The sequence below is a fragment of the Amblyomma mixtum genome, chromosome 1 (genome assembly GCF_055824585.1).
Source record: "Amblyomma mixtum isolate Tamu chromosome 1, ASM5582458v1, whole genome shotgun sequence".
NCBI lineage: Eukaryota > Metazoa > Arthropoda > Arachnida > Ixodida > Ixodidae > Amblyomma > Amblyomma mixtum.
This window is the reverse complement of record NC_143012.1, coordinates 38,505,995-38,524,241: the sequence shown is the minus strand read 5'-3', so window position 1 is coordinate 38,524,241 and position 18,247 is coordinate 38,505,995. Positions and strand designations below refer to the sequence as shown.

The 18,247-nt window shown below is 46.8% G+C and overlaps 1 protein-coding gene across 4 annotated transcripts in view; it reads left to right on the top strand.

Moving 5' to 3' along the window:
* The window catches only part of LOC149366072 (membrane metallo-endopeptidase-like 1), a 63,675-nt gene extending 46,202 nt beyond the window's left edge, over window positions 1-17,473 (top strand). For 3 of the 4 annotated variants that reach the window (XM_089548252.1, XM_089548225.1, XM_089548244.1), the window contains 9 exons: window positions 87-196; window positions 6,051-6,109; window positions 11,001-11,052; window positions 12,424-12,491; window positions 13,533-13,663; window positions 14,330-14,395; window positions 15,203-15,307; window positions 15,416-15,492; window positions 17,309-17,473. In XM_089548252.1, coding sequence (XP_089404378.1) covers window positions 87-196; window positions 6,051-6,109; window positions 11,001-11,052; window positions 12,424-12,491; window positions 13,533-13,663; window positions 14,330-14,395; window positions 15,203-15,307; window positions 15,416-15,492; window positions 17,309-17,408 — 768 coding nt within the window. In that variant the 3' untranslated portion in view covers window positions 17,409-17,473. The remainder of the gene's footprint in view (window positions 1-86; window positions 197-6,050; window positions 6,110-11,000; window positions 11,053-12,423; window positions 12,492-13,532; window positions 13,664-14,329; window positions 14,396-15,202; window positions 15,308-15,415; window positions 15,493-17,308) is intronic. The other variant, XM_089548235.1, reaches the window with a different exon arrangement.
* The last annotated feature ends 774 nt before the right edge of the window (window positions 17,474-18,247 follow it).

Genomic DNA, 18,247 nt, shown 5'->3' with positions numbered 1-18,247 from the left:
TGTTTTTATAATTGCAAAACTCCATTGTGCAGAACGTTAACTTATTTTTCTGGCTGTAAAGAGCACAAGACTTCTTCTTTCTGCAGGTACCCCAGCTAGATCAAAACTGTTCCTTCGCGCAAATTCTGGTGTGGGTAGCGCGTAACAAGTGGACGCGGGAAATGCTCAAGCTGCGACTGCCGTACGACAAGAAAGGGTAAGTGGTTACTTTCCTTCTCGCTCGAGATTCCTTTGCCTGATCACAGAGAAAACACATCAGGTCGACCTAAGAAAAACAATAATCAAACCTTTTTGCTTAACGTGACGCCTTGTCAGTTAATCTAATCATTGATTGCCACAGCCCCGCCGCGGTTGTTCAGTGGTTGCGGCGCTCGGCTGCTGACCCGAAAGACGCGGGTTCGATCCTGGCCGCGGCGGCCGAATTTCGATGGAGGCGAAATTCTAGAGGCCCGTGTACTGTGCGATGTCAGTGCACGTTAAAGAACCCCAGGTGGTCGAAATTTAGTCGCTTTGGGACGTTAAACCCCAATAAAGAAAACGATTGATTGCCAGAGTGTTAAGTGCGTGGCGGGTTAACGTGGCGGCAATAAAGCTAGCCCTAACACAAGTACTGTCTGGGGCAGAGTATCCGGGACGCACAAGCACTAGGTGAATTGCATCCGCACGCCGCCTGGTGGCCCGACTCTCTGCGGCCATGACTTTGTGTAGCATTTCCATATCGCGCGCCTGCTGGTCTTGAAGCCTCTTATTTGATTTTCTTGCACCTGGACCACGAAGCGACCCACAGGACGAGTCGGGAAATCAGTGTGCCTCAAGGTGGTTCAGTGGCTAGGACACTTGACTACTAAGCCGGAGCCCCCGGGTTCGAACCCGGCCGCGGCGGCCGCGTTTTGATGGAGGCGAACCGAAAAAAGGAGACCGTGTGCTGTGGGATGTCACTGTATATTAAAGATCCCCAGGTGGTCGAAATTATTCAGGATCCCTCTACTACGGCACTTCGATCCTTCTCTCTTCTTGCACTCCAACCTTCCTCCCTTCCTTTACGGCGCAGTTCGTGGGTACAGCGAGATGTGAGACAATAACGGCACCGTTTTATGCGAAGCATACTACTTTAGCTACCACTTCAGCCCTTCACCGTGGTTATGCACCTCCAAATCACGTGATACATGACGTCACACCACGTGACACGATGACGTCACGACAGTGGAGAAACGGGGGCCCACCTCGCGCCGTCGCTGTGGTTGTGCGCCTCCAAATCACGTGACACGATGATGCCACACCACGTGACACGATGACGTCACGGCAGTGGAGAAACGGGGGCCCACCTCGCGCCGTCGCTGTGGTTGTGCGCCTCCAAATCACGTGATACATGACGTCACACCACGTGACTTGATGACGTAACGACATTACAGAAACGGGGGCCCACCTCGCGCCGTCGCTGTGGTTGTGCGCCTCCAAATTACGCGACACGATGATGCTTCGCATTCTCCAGGCTTAACCAAGTTAAGCCTCAGCCCTTTTTTTTTCTTTCCACAAAAACCTTTATTTTTGTTGCCCAAGGTGTGTGTGCCGCTTTTCTGTAAGACGTCGCCAAAAACATCCCAGACAAAAAACGGTTCCTGCTTTGAATTTCGCTAGAGTAAACAACCACGCACTTGGCGATATTTAACAAAGAGGCTTTGTTTGTAAATCATAGCGCAATGATAACCCTGTACAATGGCAAGGCGACTTCCGAGTGTGTCCGATATTGCTAGCGATAACAGTGCTACAAGAGAAGATCATTATGTTTAGCAGCGCGCCCCTGCGGGCTGCCGCAGTATTGCTCCGCGTGAATAATTCTGACACATGCAGACGAGCACACCACGTGCAGTTTCGATGCTACAGTATCGAGCCACCAGATGTCGCAGCGACACATCCCAGACACAGATGACTCATCAACAGGCGGTACATGTAGGCCCTGTTACGACTCAACTTGAGACCCGCGATGATCACGGTGGCGGATTCAGCAGCGGAAATTTCGATATGTGGTTTGACCTCACCAAAAAGGACAACTAGCTGGGAAGTGGCCGGTGGAGCTCTTCCCACGCTCGGCTCGGTGCGAACGACCTTCCCTTCTAGAAGCGACCGACGATGGACCGACGACAAGGGAAGAAAGGATTCACGTCGTCTGAGAGGAACCGGAACGAATCGGAGGAAGCCGGCGCAGATGCGGCCGCGGCGCCAGCATGTCTAAGCCACACCTGTATTCGACAAACACGTGCTGCTTGTTAGGGATGTTGCACCGCAGTGCGAAGGAGTTGCGGACTTGCGTTTCCTCCTCGCCAGTTCCCACGCGTGGACTCTGCAACAGGTGCCTCCGTGCTGTGCTGTACTGTGCCGACCTGTGTGTAGTTTTGAATTGCCGCCTGGTAAAGGGGCGGAGCCTTAGGGTATATAACCAGCGCCCTAAGGGAGAACGAACGCTCTGGGCCCTGGGTAAAAGGCTCATCCAGTCGCTAGACGTCATGAACTCTTTAATTTTGTTCCTTTGCTCTTTCCTTCCTTATGTAAATAAGTGTCTTAAAAAATTACCGACGATTACGTTACTTCCTAATGCGAAATTTGAGCGCAGCAAATAAGCTGTTTCACCTTTTCGATAGATTGAGGCAAAGAAATCGAGCAACACATGTATGCGCTATCACAGATTTTTTTTTTATTTTTCACACGTATTCCTTTAACAAAGACTCCACTAACAGTTCTTGGCAGTCATGAAGGAAGCTTTGTGGTCGGAGAAATAGACTGATATATGTTCGACTTGGTACACCAATGCTTGATTCTCATAGACGAGATCTATACAAGTGCCTCGCGAGGTTGTCACAGCCGTGGGACGCGTTACGAGCGAGAGGAACGGGATGTTCTCCCGCATAAGTGTTAGGAAATTGCTGTTTGTCTTTATGTCAACATTAAAGTCCCCCACTACTAACATCGGTGTGGATCGAGAGAGAGAAAAACTTTATCATGGCAAATGTGTTTAGACCCCCCTTGGGTCCCTGGACCACCGCACGGTCCCACTCTACGTCGTAACGTTCATGCGGTGTTTGTCCATGACGTCGGCACCCCGAAGCACGGACGGTTAATGCGAGTTGCAGGAAGTGCACGACGTCTTTCGTGAGTGCGGTAGGGGCGAAGTAGGCAGCTACTACCAGCAAGCCGTTGGGCAACTTTGCGGCGCACAGTTCGCCAACTTCATGTGACGTGCCAAACATTTCGACTGGTATTGCAGAGAGACCTGTGCGCAAGTAGATAGCGACTCCCGCCGCTCTGTTGTGGTCTCTGCGAGCACCACAGCAGTATAGGAAATCTATGATTTCGAGAGGCTCTTCGGGATCCATCCAGGTTTCAAGAAAGCAAAGTACAGAGGAATGGCGCAGAATGTGATCGTGGTGTACGTCCTTGGCATGTGCGGCAAGGGAGCGTACGTTAAGAATGTGGTTGTGAATGATGAATCAAGTGCTGCCAGCGAATGATGCGTCCATTGGCTGTCTGCGTGTGTTACTGATGTGTGGTTAACATGTTAAGCTTCGCCTGTAAGAGTGGAACGCGACAGCGTCTTGCAACGCTGCCAGGGAGTCCACAGAACGCCATCGCCAATTCGGCTGTACGCCTTGCTGGACGGTAAATTTATTTTTTGAGGAAAGGAAATGTATCTCTCTCGCATATCTGGGTGGACACCTGCACCTCGCCGTAAGGGAAAGGGGGAAGATGGGAGTGAACGAAGACGCCGTATTAGCTAGACGCGCCTTTGTTCATTCCAAACCATTCAGCTGGCATTACGGAGTGGCTAGCGTGCTCGTATCGCACTCCGGAGACCCTGGTTCGATTCCCCAACTCGACCAATTTCGTTCTCGGTTTTATTGATTTATGCGGTCTAACTAGAAAGGTTAATTAGGCTATTTCATATTTATATTCTTGTATTTCTATCCACCGTGTTCTGTCATTAACCTGTCAATTGTTGGAACTGTCTAGGATGTTCGACACAACGTATATGAAACGAGCAACGTCTCACTGAGTGGGGAAGTGCGGTGGTGGAGGGAACGCGGCTTCGCTGCCTTGTTGTTTTTGTCTTTGTGAGGGACTATGGTCCCTTTGTATGAATAATCAGTCCAATAAACATCTCTTCGAGTCGTACTTATCTGTTTTTTTCAGCAGCGTCTCCTTCCGCGGACGCTGTTGTTGCTGCGGCGCGCGTCTTTTCTTTTCTTCTGACCTCTTCATTCTCCTCTATATTAGTTAGGCTAATTGATTAATTAAGCAATTAACTAAACTCAGTCCAACTTAGTTGCAGCATCACTATACGATCCCTTTGATTGGTTGCATGGTTACTAGCCAAAGTACAATTGGCCCCATTTGAAATTCGCGCACTGTGACGTCACGAGCATTTCGACCAATTGAAAAGCGTGACATTGGGGGCGGAGCTGGTTACGAGGCCGACGCCGACGCGAAACCCAGGAACGGACGCCAAAGAGCTGCGCTCTAAAAAAATTCAGGGGGCACTTTGACTGTCTAAAGTGCGTAGAGGCGAAAGCATTTTCCGCACCACTTTCAGTGCTTCTGTGGCACTGGTGGCGTCACATGTAATTGAGTACTAATTACTAAGTTATGACAAATCACTAATTAATGGTTAATTACTGATTAATGCCTGAATACTAATTAACTGCTAATTAAGCTTAAGCTTCACCTTTAGGAGTGGAACGCGACAGCGTGTTGTAGCGCTGCCAGGGAGTCCACGGAACGCCACCACCCGTTCGGCGCGATGCCTTGCCGTTTCAACGCAACGGTTTTTGAGGAAAGGAAATGGCGCAGTAAATCTCTGTCATCTCGGTGGACACCTGAACCGCACCGTAGAGGAACGGAGGAAGTGGGAGTGAAAGAAGAAAGACGATGATGGCCAGTAATGAAGAAAATGAAAATTGCATTTGAGGAAAGAAAATTACGCAGTAACTGTCTCACATATCTCGGTGGACACCCGTCAAAATTCAGGGGGGGGGGGTGCACTTTTTTGACCTAAAGTGTGGTCACTGATGTGTGGTTAAGATGTTAAGCTTCGCCTGTAAGAGTGGAACGCGAGAGTGTCTTGCAACGCTGCCAGGGAGTCCATAGAACGCCATTGCCCATTCGGTTCTACGCCTCGCTCGTCGGTAAATTGGTTTTTGAGGAAAGGAAATGTATTTCTCTCTCATATCTCGGTGGACACCTAAACCTCGCCGGAAGGGAAGGGAGGAGGATGGCAGTGAGCGAAGACACCGTATTCACTAGACGTGCCTTTGTTCATTACAAACCATCGAGCTGGCATGGCAGAGTTGCAATAAAGACAAAAAAAAGCTGGCATGGCAGAGTTGATAGCATGCTCGTCTCGCACTCCGAAGACCGGGGTTCGATTCCCGAGCTCGACCAATTTCTTACTAGGTTTTATTATTTATATGGCCTGACTAGAGAAGCGAATTAGGCTAATTGGGTAATTAAGCAATTAACTAAGCTCAGTCCCACTTACTTGGAGCATCACTATATGGTCCCTTCAATTGGTTGCATGGTTACTAGCCAAAGTACAATTGGCCCCGTTTGAAATTGGCGCACTGTGACGTCACGACCGTTTCGACCAACTGAAAAGCGTGACATTCTCTGTCGACAACTGCTGCTTACAACGATGAGACATTAAAGGCTTTCGCCTTAAAAGTGCCATTAAGCCTGCTTGTTTTCGTATCCCCTACCTTCGAAGCTTCAGACTTTCCTCATCCCGGACGAGCCCCCAAGACGCAACAATTGGCCATGCTACCCGAGATATAACAGCCCCCTATTTCAGCGGCCGGTGCGCGCTCTGGGCACTTTCGTCCCTCATAGCGCACGGAATAACACCTGTTAACTGCAGAGCCGTATATTCCCGAAGGGAATATACCCGTATATTCCCGAGGGAATATACGGCTCTGGTTAACTGACGCTGCACACACTTCTCTTCTCTCTTTTTTGCTGCTTTTTTTGCATTCCCTAATGCTTGCCTTTCTTTCTCACCGCAGTTGGATCGTCGGGCCTGCTGTCGTGAACGCCTTTTACGACCCAACCAACAACGAAATGGGTAAGAACACGCATCGTTTTACAGCGACACCCGTGGGATAGCTCTTTGCGTTTCGATGCATGTATGGATGTTATAAAGGTCCCTTTTGAAACGGCGTGGTGAATGGTGCCACCATGCTGGGTATTTCTTTTTTTTATACCGGGTGTTTTTTTTAGAAGGTCCAAAATTTTTAAAGAAAGGTAAATTCCTTTAGATTTATTTTAACCCTGGGGCTATACTGAGGGCTACGGCAGACGCCAGGTAAGAGGCAAACTACTTTAATTATTTCGCTGATTAACTGAATACGTTAATTAACTTTTATAATCTATCTTTTAGGGGATATGTTGTATGAGCAGAACTGCAGATCGTCTTCCAAACAGTCTAGCCAAGAAAAAAGATTTTCATGAAAAAATTTTTGTGCGCCTTACGAAGCGAGAAAAAGTTACCCTGGTAGGCAGCTTCACACTGTAACACAGCGTCTTTGAGCGCCTGTCACGTAGCTCACTCCGCCCTGCGATTTGTGTGAATGCGTTTTTGTTCCAACGCAACATTCCGTGAGGCCGCGAAGTGAAGCGAAACAAACAACGATAGCGCAGGCCGCCCGTCCAGGCTTCAGGTGATATCAGCCGTGTGACGCAAAGCGCAGGGCGGAGCGAACTACGTCAGAGGTGCTCACCGCCGCTGAGTTACGGTGTGAAGATGCCTAACAGGGTGACTTTTTCGGGCCTCGTAATGTGCGTCAAAAATCTTTAATTAAAATTGTCTCTTCTCGGTTGGACTGTTTAAAGAACGATCTCCAATTCTGCGAATACAACATAACCCCTAAAGTAAACATTAGAAAAGTTTACTAACATATTTAGTTAATTAGCGAACTAATTAAAGTAGTTTTCCTCTTGCCTATCACCCGCCGTAGCCTCCAGTATAGAACCAGTGCTAAAATGAATCTAAAGCAATATACCTTTTTTTAAAATTTTGGACCTTCTAAAAAAAGCACCCGGTATATTTCTATCAGCAACCTATCAAGTTTCACGGTATTATCTATAAATTTGCCATCTTTCGCTGCACGCAAATTTTCTTGTCTTGTAAGTTTGACAAGTTTCTAATCGTGAACTTCTATCCTTACGTCACATCTGCTTTTGAGCCAACAATCTTCCGACCGGTTTTAGCGGACGTCTACCACAGATTCAGTCAGATTGCATTCATTGAATCTAAAGCCTCGAATCTCAGGGACAGCGTCTGTGCCTGTGTCGACATATTGATGGATACTGTACATTCTAGTAAAATACCTATGTTCAATTCTTTCTACATATCTACTACTTGCTGCATATGTGTCATCTTCTTGGTTAAATTTATTCTTGTAGCGTCGTGTTCTATGACGACCTGATCTCACTTAAAATTGTAGTGCTGTGCCTATTGACTTGTCATTGAAAGATTCCCTCTTGATTTCCCTTTGGCATTTTCTATGCAGGACTAAAGAGCGCTTTCTTTCCATTGGGTTAGTCCAGTGCTGATCAACTGTCGTTTAAAGCTCTATATACCTCCTTCCTGGTTTCATTCATACTTTGTTTAGTTTCCTAGTCCTTTTCCGTCACTGTGAGTGAACGCTCCTCTACGCAAGTATAGCTGCCCATCTGTTATCATCCAGTTTCCTCAGGCATTCTTTCTATCATTGTTTACTCTGAACTTCCCGTGCTTCTAATGATCCATATCTCATGTTCCCCTGTACTGCCTCATTAGTGGTCTGATCGTGGGCACCTAATGCCAATCTGTCAGCAGCTCGCTGATTTATTTCTAGCCCCGACTGAACTGCTGCCCTTAAGCACAAAACCGGATTCCCAAAAGCAAGCCCTGGCACCATTATTCCTTTGCAAATTACTCTCAGTACTTCATACCTATTGTACCATCTTTCTCTTCCTCTTCCGCCTTTCTCTCAGGGCGCAGTTGAGGTGTCCACCAAGAATTGAGACGATTATTGCGTCATGAGTGCCTTACATTCATGTACACTTTAGTCAATACACCTCATTTTTCTTCGCTAGATAATTATCTGGCATTTTCAAAACCTTCACCTACAAAGAACCGCCGTGTCCTAAACATTTAGCCCTTCTAAGCCTGCACTAACTTCTTTAAGTACAGTTTTTCAGTCATACCTGTGTACTGTGCGATGTCAGTGCACGTTAAAGAACCCCAGGTGGTCGAAATTTCCGGAGCCCTCCACTACGGCGTCTCTCATAGCCTTAGTCGCTTTGGGACGTTAAACCCCATAAACCATCAGTCATACCAGTGAAGTTTGGAATTCCTTAGCAGGCAGCATCCATTCTTTACCATTAAAAATTACGAGGAACTTTAGCGACTAAAGTGGTGAAAGGCGAAAGCCTGAGTGCTGACCCCTTCCCCGCAACATGTCCAGAGAAGACCATAGCGGTCGTCGCCAGGCGCGCGCGGAAGCGTTGGCGCGATACTATGGTAACCAACAACATGTGTATTACGTGGACGTTGCCGGCCCACACCACGGGGTGTGGTACACGGCCGCAGTCGTACACAACACAAACACAGTCAACGGGCTCACTTTCAAAGCCTACAGCGCAACACACGCGGAGGAGATTGCCATTGCTCTTGCTCTCACTACTCCCAAGTCGAAACACATCATCACCGACTCGCGAGGGGCCTGTCGGAACTACGAGTTGGGCTGGGCTCCCCCGCTTGCCTGGCGCATACTGGAATATAGCTGTCGATCTGAAGATCCAACTCCACGCAACCTGATTTGGGCCCCCGGTCACCAGGGACTCCAGGGAAACGAACAGGCCGATCAGGCCGCCCGCGCACTCTCTCCCCGGGCTATCTCCCTGTCCTTGGAAGGGTACTCCCAATCAGACAATCTGGCGATTACATTCAAACAAATCACCGATTACTACAAGGAGGAGCACCGGCGCTACCCGGCCCCTTGTAAGGGTCTGGATCGCGCTGACGAGCGCCTCCTCATCAAAATTCTTACTAACACTGTACTGTGCCCGGCGGTGCTTAAACATTTCAATACATCCTTTGATGGCGCGTGCCAGTTCTGTGGGGAGGTGGCTGACACCTTCCACATGGTTTGGGCGTGTCAGTCAAACCCATCTATCCCCCCCAACCCCAACCCCACCAGAGAGGACTGGGAGGCGGCCCTGCTCGGCTGTCAGGACCTAAAGACCCAAAAGGCCTTGGTTCACCGGACGCGGGCGGCGTTGCTTGCCAATGGGGCCCCGGAATAGGGGCTCCACCTAGTATTGTTAGGGGAAAGGGCCAATAGGGCCTACCCCAATCACCTCTCTGTAAATATTTATTGCATTATAAATGTTTTTCACCACCACCACCATTCTGCTACGCGATTGTTCACTGCACATTTTGTTGGGCCATTAATTAACTGCCAATTAATGACGCTTAAGCTTCGCATTTAGCAGCGGAACGCGACAGCGTGTTGTAGCGCTGCCATGGAGTCCAAGGAACGCCACCACCCGTTCGGCGCGATGCGTTGCCCTTTGAACGCAACGCTTTTTGAGGAAAGGAAATGGGGCTGCAATTCTCTGTCATCTCGGTGGACACGTGAGCCGCACCGTACAGTAAGGGAGGAAGTGTGAGTGAAAGAAGAAAGAGGGGCTGTAATGAAGAAAATGAAAAGTGTATTTGAGGAAAGGAAATTACGCATTAACTGTCTCACATATCTCTGTAGACACTAGTATTTGCGGAAAGGAAGTTGCGCAGTAACTGTCTCACATATTTCGGTGGACACCCGTCAAAATTCGCGCGCGGTGACGTCACGACAATTTGGACCAATCTGAAACGCGGCCAAATACACCTTGCTCGTTGGTAGATTGTTTTTTGAGGAAATGTATCTGTCTCTCATATCTCGGTGGACACCTAAACCTCGCCGTAACGGCAAGCAAGACGGGAGTGAACGAAGACACCGTATTCTCTATAGACGCACCTTTGTTCATTCCAAACCATCGAGCTGGCATGGCGGAGTGGTAGCGTGCTCGACTCGCACTCCGGAGACCGGGGTTCGATTCCCAAGCTCGGCCAATTTCATACTCGGTTTTATTTGTTTATCTGGTCTGACTAGAAAGGTAAATTAGACTAAGTGGTTAAGTAAGCAATTAACTAAACTCAAACTTACTTGGCACATCACTATACAATCCCTTTAATTGGTTGCATGGTTAGTAGCCGAAGTACAATTGGCCCCGTTTGAAATTCGCGCACTGTGACGTCACGACCGTTTCGACCAATTGAAAAGCGTGACATTTCTGTCGACAGCTCCTGCTTACAACGATGAGGCATTAAAGGCTTCCGCCTTAAAAGAATTCTTAGACGCCTGCTCCTAATGTTGTATGATTGCTTTCTGCTCATTCGCCGTACTAAAACTTGGGAAAACGACCGTCGGTGCGTTGTGCCATCTCAGCATCTTTAAGGCTGGTTCGCATGGGGGTTACTGTGAAAGAATTTACATTAAATTTGTTGATCGTAACCTCATCAGCTCCCCACGTCCTGCCCTTGTTATATAACACACATTCGATTAAGAATTCACAGTGGCATCTAATTTCTTTCTGCGTTAGCATTACGATGATAGCATTAGCAGCTGCTGATGTTTTTATCTGTAAGTGACGCCGCTTCCCTACAGCCAATGGGAAATCTCCGGTGTGGCGACATCAGGCATGGAAGAGCAGCCTTGGCCTCTCAAGCCTCACTAATGACTTCCCTCAAAGGCATCAATGGCTATCGAATACTGTCGAATTGCCAATATATAATGGGATTAGATGTCCCTGTGTTTTTTACCCTTCATATAAGAGCCAAGATCAGCTGCTGCATGCTGGAAGGAAAGGCAGACACACGGCGCACAATGAACTGGAGAAATAAGATATTTGCACCATTCACCTTGCAGTGTACCCTTCAGGAATTCTTCAAGGCGTCTTCTACCAGCACGGACTGCCGCGGTAAGCCACAGGATTCTTTCAAGTGTTAATAACCTTCAGACTCGGCCTGCGCTCTCTGGCAAAAGGTCACGCTATTCTGCTGAAATCTAGATTTATCACCCTCAACCGCGCAGTGACTGTAGCAACGACTGCATGCTAACAAAATGTCCTCATTTGGAGTTGGCAACCGTGCATTTAGCACAGTAGTGTGTTCAAAAAGTGCAAAACAGCAACCGGAAAAAATTTTTCTCCGGAGTCTTTAGGTATACGTTAAGGCTTCCTCATCGAGCACATGCAGCACCGTTATCGTGGCGCTGAACGACTTCCCTATTTATTAAAAGCTATAATTACAATTTTAATTACCGCCGTTAAAGCGGATGCTTGGGCGAGTTGGTACGACATTTTCCTGAATAACAGCGCGAACTTCGACCAGGACTGAAGGAAGGCACGAAGGAAGACGCATAGACAGCGCCTGCATATGTGTCTTCCTTCAGTCCTCGTCCAAGTTCGCGCTGTTATTCAGGATAATTATTACCGATTAGTTATAAAAGATGGAGCTTGGCGGAGCAAAATACTACAAGCTACCCTACACAGCTCCTAACAATTCATTCATTTCACTTCAAAGCAGAATATTGATTCATTTTAGCTGAGACAACTTACAAGTATACGCGATGAAGCAAACGCTCATGGTTGTATTTTACTGCGCTCATCGTTTCATTTGGTGCAACAGAAGTGTAAGTGTTGCATTTCCGTCGCACAGTAGAAAGTTCTGCTGTCGCTACAGGCCGCCCTGTATCCTGTCTTCTGTCTTCTGTCGTCACAACAGAGCTTCTGTAGCAACGGAACGTTCTGTTGTTTGTAGCGTGTCTTCTGTCTTTTGTCGTCACTGCAGAGCTTGTGTGCCCTCATCAGAACGATGTGTTGTCGCAACAGAACCTTCTGTTGACACGACAGAAATCACTTTAGCGGTACAGAGATTTCTGTCTCTCATTAACTTCTGTTAGGCAACAATTTTTCTCCCCCTTTTTAATCACACAAGTACTCACTAGCATATTGCTGTAAGGAAACGCATATACTAGGCACCTTTCTTCGCCAAGAAGCAACGCGGTTTCGGGGTCAAAGGATTGTGCGCTCACCTCGCAGTCTGAAAGTTCTGAGTTCAATTCGAGCACATTCGGAAGAAATTTTGTTCTTCTATGATACCGCAGTGACGTCATCTAAGATTTTTGGAGACCACTACTGCTGGTCAACGCCGACGCCGGGTTTCCTTGCCGATAAGCCGTGTAATGCTTTCGCAATGAAACACTTTCAAAATCTTGAACTGCGTGCCCTGAAGATAGACGTCAGTAAATGGTGGCGCTTATATGAAGGGCACCTTAATTTCACCCACAGGTCACTCAATTTTGGAGCCATCGGCATGGTGGTTGGGCACGAAATGACACACGGCTTTGACGACACGGGTGAGTAGTATGAGAAGGTCCACTGAGAACTTTCGCACGTGCTTCTCTTATTTGAGGAAAAGTTGTCGTCAAGTACGCCATATTAATGCATTGTCGATTGGAACTAGAAGTAAAAAGAAAAACTCCTCTCCATTCATTAGCAATGAGGAATATTATGCTCAGTTATGCCTGTCGCCTAATTAAATTTGCTTAGATCTCATTCAGTGAATCACCGAGGCGAATTAAGACGTTTGACACGAAAAAATAAGAAGCTTTCTGCAATAACGTTTACCGCACCCATCTCATAGTGTGTGTACGCGGATTCAGTGCTCTTAACAGACACCTTTAGTACACTTTTATAAATGAATTTAAGAGCACAACAACACGCACACAAGAAGAGGAAACACACAGGATAGGCGCTAACTTCATCTGATTTATTCGCAGGCAAGAAAGCAAATATATACATAAAAGCAGACATGCGCATGTCTCCTTTTACGTATATATTTGCTCTCTTGCCTGCGAACAAATCAGAAGAATTTAGCACCTGTCCTGTGCGTTTCCTCTTCTTGTGTGCGTGTTCTTGTGCGCTTAAATTCATTAAAAAAAGCTATGCACCATCTAGCCCAAACAGAAATTTTGTTAAATTTAGTATACCAGTGCTGTTAATAGACACCTTTAGCATGCCCTGTATCGTGTTACCGTTACCGGTTCCGGAGTACCGGAGCCCGCGCGCAGCCAGTGCGCATGCGTAAATCGCCTCGACGGCGCCAGATGACGCCCGGTACCCGGCAGATGCCCGCGCCTGGAGCACTGGAACCAATCAGCGCGTGCTCTCCGGCGGCGGGCGGCCTCTTGCTATTTCGGTAACAGTAATGGTAACACGATACACGGTATGCTAAAGATGTCTAATGAATGGTTTGACCTAAACGTGACATATGATTCTAAGCGAAACTCACAGCAAAGATGTCCACTATGTATTCGAAGTAAATTCAGTTATGATCATTTGAGGTTCGTTAACGTCGGTAGCTGAGACTTATGCTTATTTGCCACCCGCCCCTGAAGGAAGCCAGTTCGACGCTGAGGGTGCACTGAAACAGTGGTGGACAAACATTACCCGCACCCATTTTGAGGAGAAAGCAAAGTGCTTCGAATACCAGTACGGAAACATCACAGATCAAGCGGCCAACATGTCGGTGAGCGTTCTCAACGTTTGCTGTCCCTGCACCTTCATGACCTACACTCCACATGCATTCTGAAGGGAGGCATGCAGAGTGGGGACTAGCTGGTATACGACATTCGCCAACATAAACTGCGCAAAGGACGGGACACCGAAACGAAGCACACGGGGATGCACACAAACCCATGCCTCTGGTTTTGGTATCGGGTTACAGACAACTAACTTGAAGAAATGGGGGCTCTAGACTGGAAAATAACACAGCACGCCACAACCGCTTCCTGCGACGTCTATTATCTGATGTCTGTACACAAGTAAACACGGGATGCGTGTGTCCACTAAGCGCATATGCATTCCAGCTTCTGTTCATTGTTTAAGAGCATAAGTCCATAAATAGTTCTGATCCCAGCACGATTGGTGCTACAACATTTTACAGTGCAAGCTTAGTCTGTAGTTTTAAAGTCTATATTGTCTGGCCCAGATAGAGTGGAATACTTACCTCGGGCTGATTCTCTAGACTTTCACATTAGTTATTCATGAAACCATTTTATGTCCAACCAGATTGCGTTAAATAGTAAGATGTTAGGTAGCCGCGCATTTCCCGTAACTCCTTTTGCATACGTAGGTTATTCCAGTCACTGGCCAGACGAAGTAAAGGATCCATCTTTTCTCTCACCCCATGCAGATTAATGGCAAAAACACAGTGGGCGAAAATATAGCCGACAACGGCGGCCTTCGAATGGCCTTCGAGGTAAGTTTCACTATGACCTCCCACGTCATAAGTGGGTATGAAAAAAAAATGCTCCCTTCAACTCATATACAATTCTGAGAGCCATCTTATTTTTCTGTTCTTTTGATATAGTTGAAATTGGTTTTTGAAGAAAGGAATGGACGCAGTAAATGTCTCAGGTATCTCGGTAACACCCGAACGACGCCGTAAGGAAACGGGAGGAAGGTGCGAGTGAAAGAAAAAAAGAGAGAAAAAGGGGCCCTAGTGGAGATCTCAGGAATAATTTGGACTACCTGGGAATCTTTATCGTGCACTCTCATCGCACAGCCCACGGGAGCCTTTTGCGTTTAGCCTACATCGAAACGCGGCCAGGGTATTTCTGTATGCGGCGTTGGTGGTCGAGGGAAGTAGAAAATACTTCAGCATGCTCTAGAACACCGTACGGGAAATTAGGAGGACGAGGGTTAGTATCCCACCGGCGGCATGTGGTTGGTTTTCTTCAACGTTTCAGTCAATTATCTTTCGGCCACAAAATAATTAACCTATTAATTGGTCATATGTTAACACAACAAATTAAAGAAAGAGAAACATTCTCCTATGCTTTCTTTGGTTGATGTGACTGTTGGCTTGATATCTCCAGCCCTAATGAGCATGCGCATGTGCGCGTGCGCGCGCGTGTGTGTGAGTGTGTGTGTGTGCGTGTGCGTGTGTGTGAGGTAGTGTGTGAGTGTGTGAGAGTGTGTGTGTGTGTTCGTTTGCCAGTGATTGCCTGCAATCAGCTGGACATGTACGAAGCTATCTCTCATAAATGAATTATCTCATTTGCAGGCGTATGAACGACTACTAGAAGGTGAAAGTGAAAACAATGACACTCGCTTACCTGGCCTGGAGTACCTGTCTGGAAAAAAGCTGTTCTTCCTCTCAAACGCGATGGTACATGCATTCCCGTTCCGTCACTTTTCCGAGCAGTGTCCTTTCGCAAGTCCTCCTTTCTGATATATCGAGGATGCGCATAAACGATGGGCGTCGCTATGTGCGCAGGTATGGTGCAGCAACATCCGGCCAGAGTATCTCAGGCAGCTTATCCAGTACGACGAACACAGCCCTGCCGAGTACAGGTAAGAACCAGCTGCGGCACTTCGAAATAACGCAGCGTGTGTTAAACCACATTATCGGAAATTTCTTGCTTTCACTTCCGTGTTGATCAGCGTAGTAACAGCTCTCACCGATATATCACAGGTCAATCAATATCGCCATCAATAAGTTTTCATTTCCAGCGAATGTGGGCGGAGCGCATCAGAGGAAGGAGCTGCGACAAGCTTTACTGGCTTCTGGTCCATATGACACAACCCCTAAGGCGCTTTACAGAATGTTCAGTGAGATCCTTCAAGCTAGTTCGATGCAAGAGTGGGGAGAGTCCTTTTTATAGTTAAACCTCATAAACCAAACCTGTCTTTCTTAATCCCCTTATTTTTAGTAGAAAGCAGAATCTTCTAAAAACGTGAACTGTTTGAAGGCGTTCACGCAGTTACACTTGCAGGTGCACTAAAGTGGAATCTGAACTCATCTTTTTATCACGGCAATTAGATCTACACGTTCCTGGCACGCTTAGAAACTTGGAATTATTGTCCTGTGCGGCCGATTTTTGTAATTTAAATTATATTATCGTCCTGGCTCCCGCCTGTTTTTTTTTTTAACTCACCGCTGAGGGTAGGTGGAGTCAACGAGCGCAGAGTGCCTTTCAGGCAGTCGCGTGGCGGCTTTGAGTTCACTTTTATTTTGTTTTTCATGTTTCCGTGGATAAATAGATCCAGTTAGAGACCTAATAGCTGGAAATTAGGCCCACAGAAATAAAAGCACGCGTGGACTTTTTGCTTTCGACGATCGCTATGTATCACTCCGCCGATGAGAACGGCAAGCCGCCACGGGACTGTCTGAAAGGTTGGTTGACGCCTCCTACCGTCAGCAGAGAGTCAGCAAAAAAGTCTGGAGACAGGACTTTTAATCCGATTTAAATTCTGAAAATTGGGCGCACAGGACAATAATTCGAGGTTTCTAAGTATGCTTGGAACGTGTAGATTGAGTTCCCGCGGTAAAATGACGAGTTGAGATTCCTGTTTAGTTGAACTTTAACTTTTAAAGCTTCATACGCTGTTCAAACGGCTTCCGTGGCCGACGAAGACGTTAAATACTGCTTTCTGTGCTCCCATCCACAAAGCAATGTCAGTGCACGCTGAAGAACCCCAAGTGGTCGAAATTTCCGGAGCCCTCCACTACGGCGTCCCTGATATCCTGAGTACCTTTGGGACATTAAAGCCCATAAGCTATGAGCCTTCTTTCTCTGCTTGTTTCTGGACCATTTTTTCCGTCATTTAATTTTTTGTTAACGGATACTATATCTCTGATGATAGCGATGGGGGCGGGGGGGGGGGGGGGGGAAGGGAGATAAATTTGCAGAAATAAGTTCTAACAATGCCCGAAATATGTACTTCGAAAGCACAGTAAAAACATGTCGGCATCAAATCACAGAGTCCAAAAATTATTTCAAAGCCAGAACACGAGTTGGTACAGGAAGGAAGTTCCAAAATCTATAGCGCATGGAGAAAAAACTATTTGAACAACTCAGTACGAGGAATGAAATGTGTAATGTTTAGCTGGTGGTAGCTTCTTAATAGTGATAATTAAGAACTTTTAAACAGTTGCAAGGTGACTGAAATCACGAAGGATTAATTAAGGAACTTTGAACATACAGTGCGATGACGTGAGGAAAACGGAATGAGCCCAAGGTCAGAGAGATGGGGGGTTGATGAATGAATGCTTATTAAGAGAGAATGTACAAACATAAACAGCTCTAATAAAGTGAAGACAGCGCAATAAAATTACTCCATAAATACACCTTGAAATAAATATAATATCTGTTTTTCTTTTCTTCAGAGTCAATGTGCCGATGTCTAACATGGAAGCCTTCAGCACCATATTCAACTGCTCGGCAGGTTCTAAGATGAATGCCACAAAACGGTGCACTCTTTGGTGAACCTGACTCACACGAGAAGGAACACGTTTAGCTGTTTCTGCAGAAATAAATGCCTTCACGGTTTTCCTGCTTGGCGTTAATTTTTTTTTTATTTCTGGCTGTTGACATATCGCCGCCAAAAATTATGTAGCACAAATTTAGACAAACGAAAGTAAGCATTAGTGAGAAGCAAAAACACGCTTTACGCTCACATTTATCCTGTGCATAACTACCTACGTAATGCAAAGTTTTATTATTTCCAAAACTCTGGGGCATAAAGCTTTTCAGATTCTGGGAGAAAAAGTAATTCAGATTTCTTAAACTATTATCAGATGACGAAAGTCAACAGTCACTGAAACCAAGGAGCATAGGAGATGTCTTTTTTTAGTGGTCGTTTTTCATCAATGGGAAATGAATCAAAGCAGAAAAAAACACCCACATGCCGCCGGTGGGATCCGAACCCATGACCTCTGAATTTCGCGTCCGGTGCTCTTCCAGTTGAGGTACGGCGACGGCAATATAATCTGCTTTCGGGGGTGTATATGAGTAGTGTATCCGAATCTTGAGATAGTGCTCACCAGCGCCACATTCGTTCGAAATTCAGAGGTCGTGGGTTCGAATCCCACCGGCGGCATGTGGTTGTCTTTCCGTCTGCTTTTATTAGTCTCCCACTGATAAAAAATAAAAAAATTAAAAAAATTGCCAGAAGCTTCGCTTGGTTAAGCCCGGTAGGCTGCGAAAGCAAACGAGGCCTTGGTCGAAACACCTTACATATACACATCCTCACGTAATCTTCTCTCAGAGAGAGGAGGGGAAGGAGAGAGAGAACAGCAGCAGCAGCGTGGTTACCCTGGGACTGC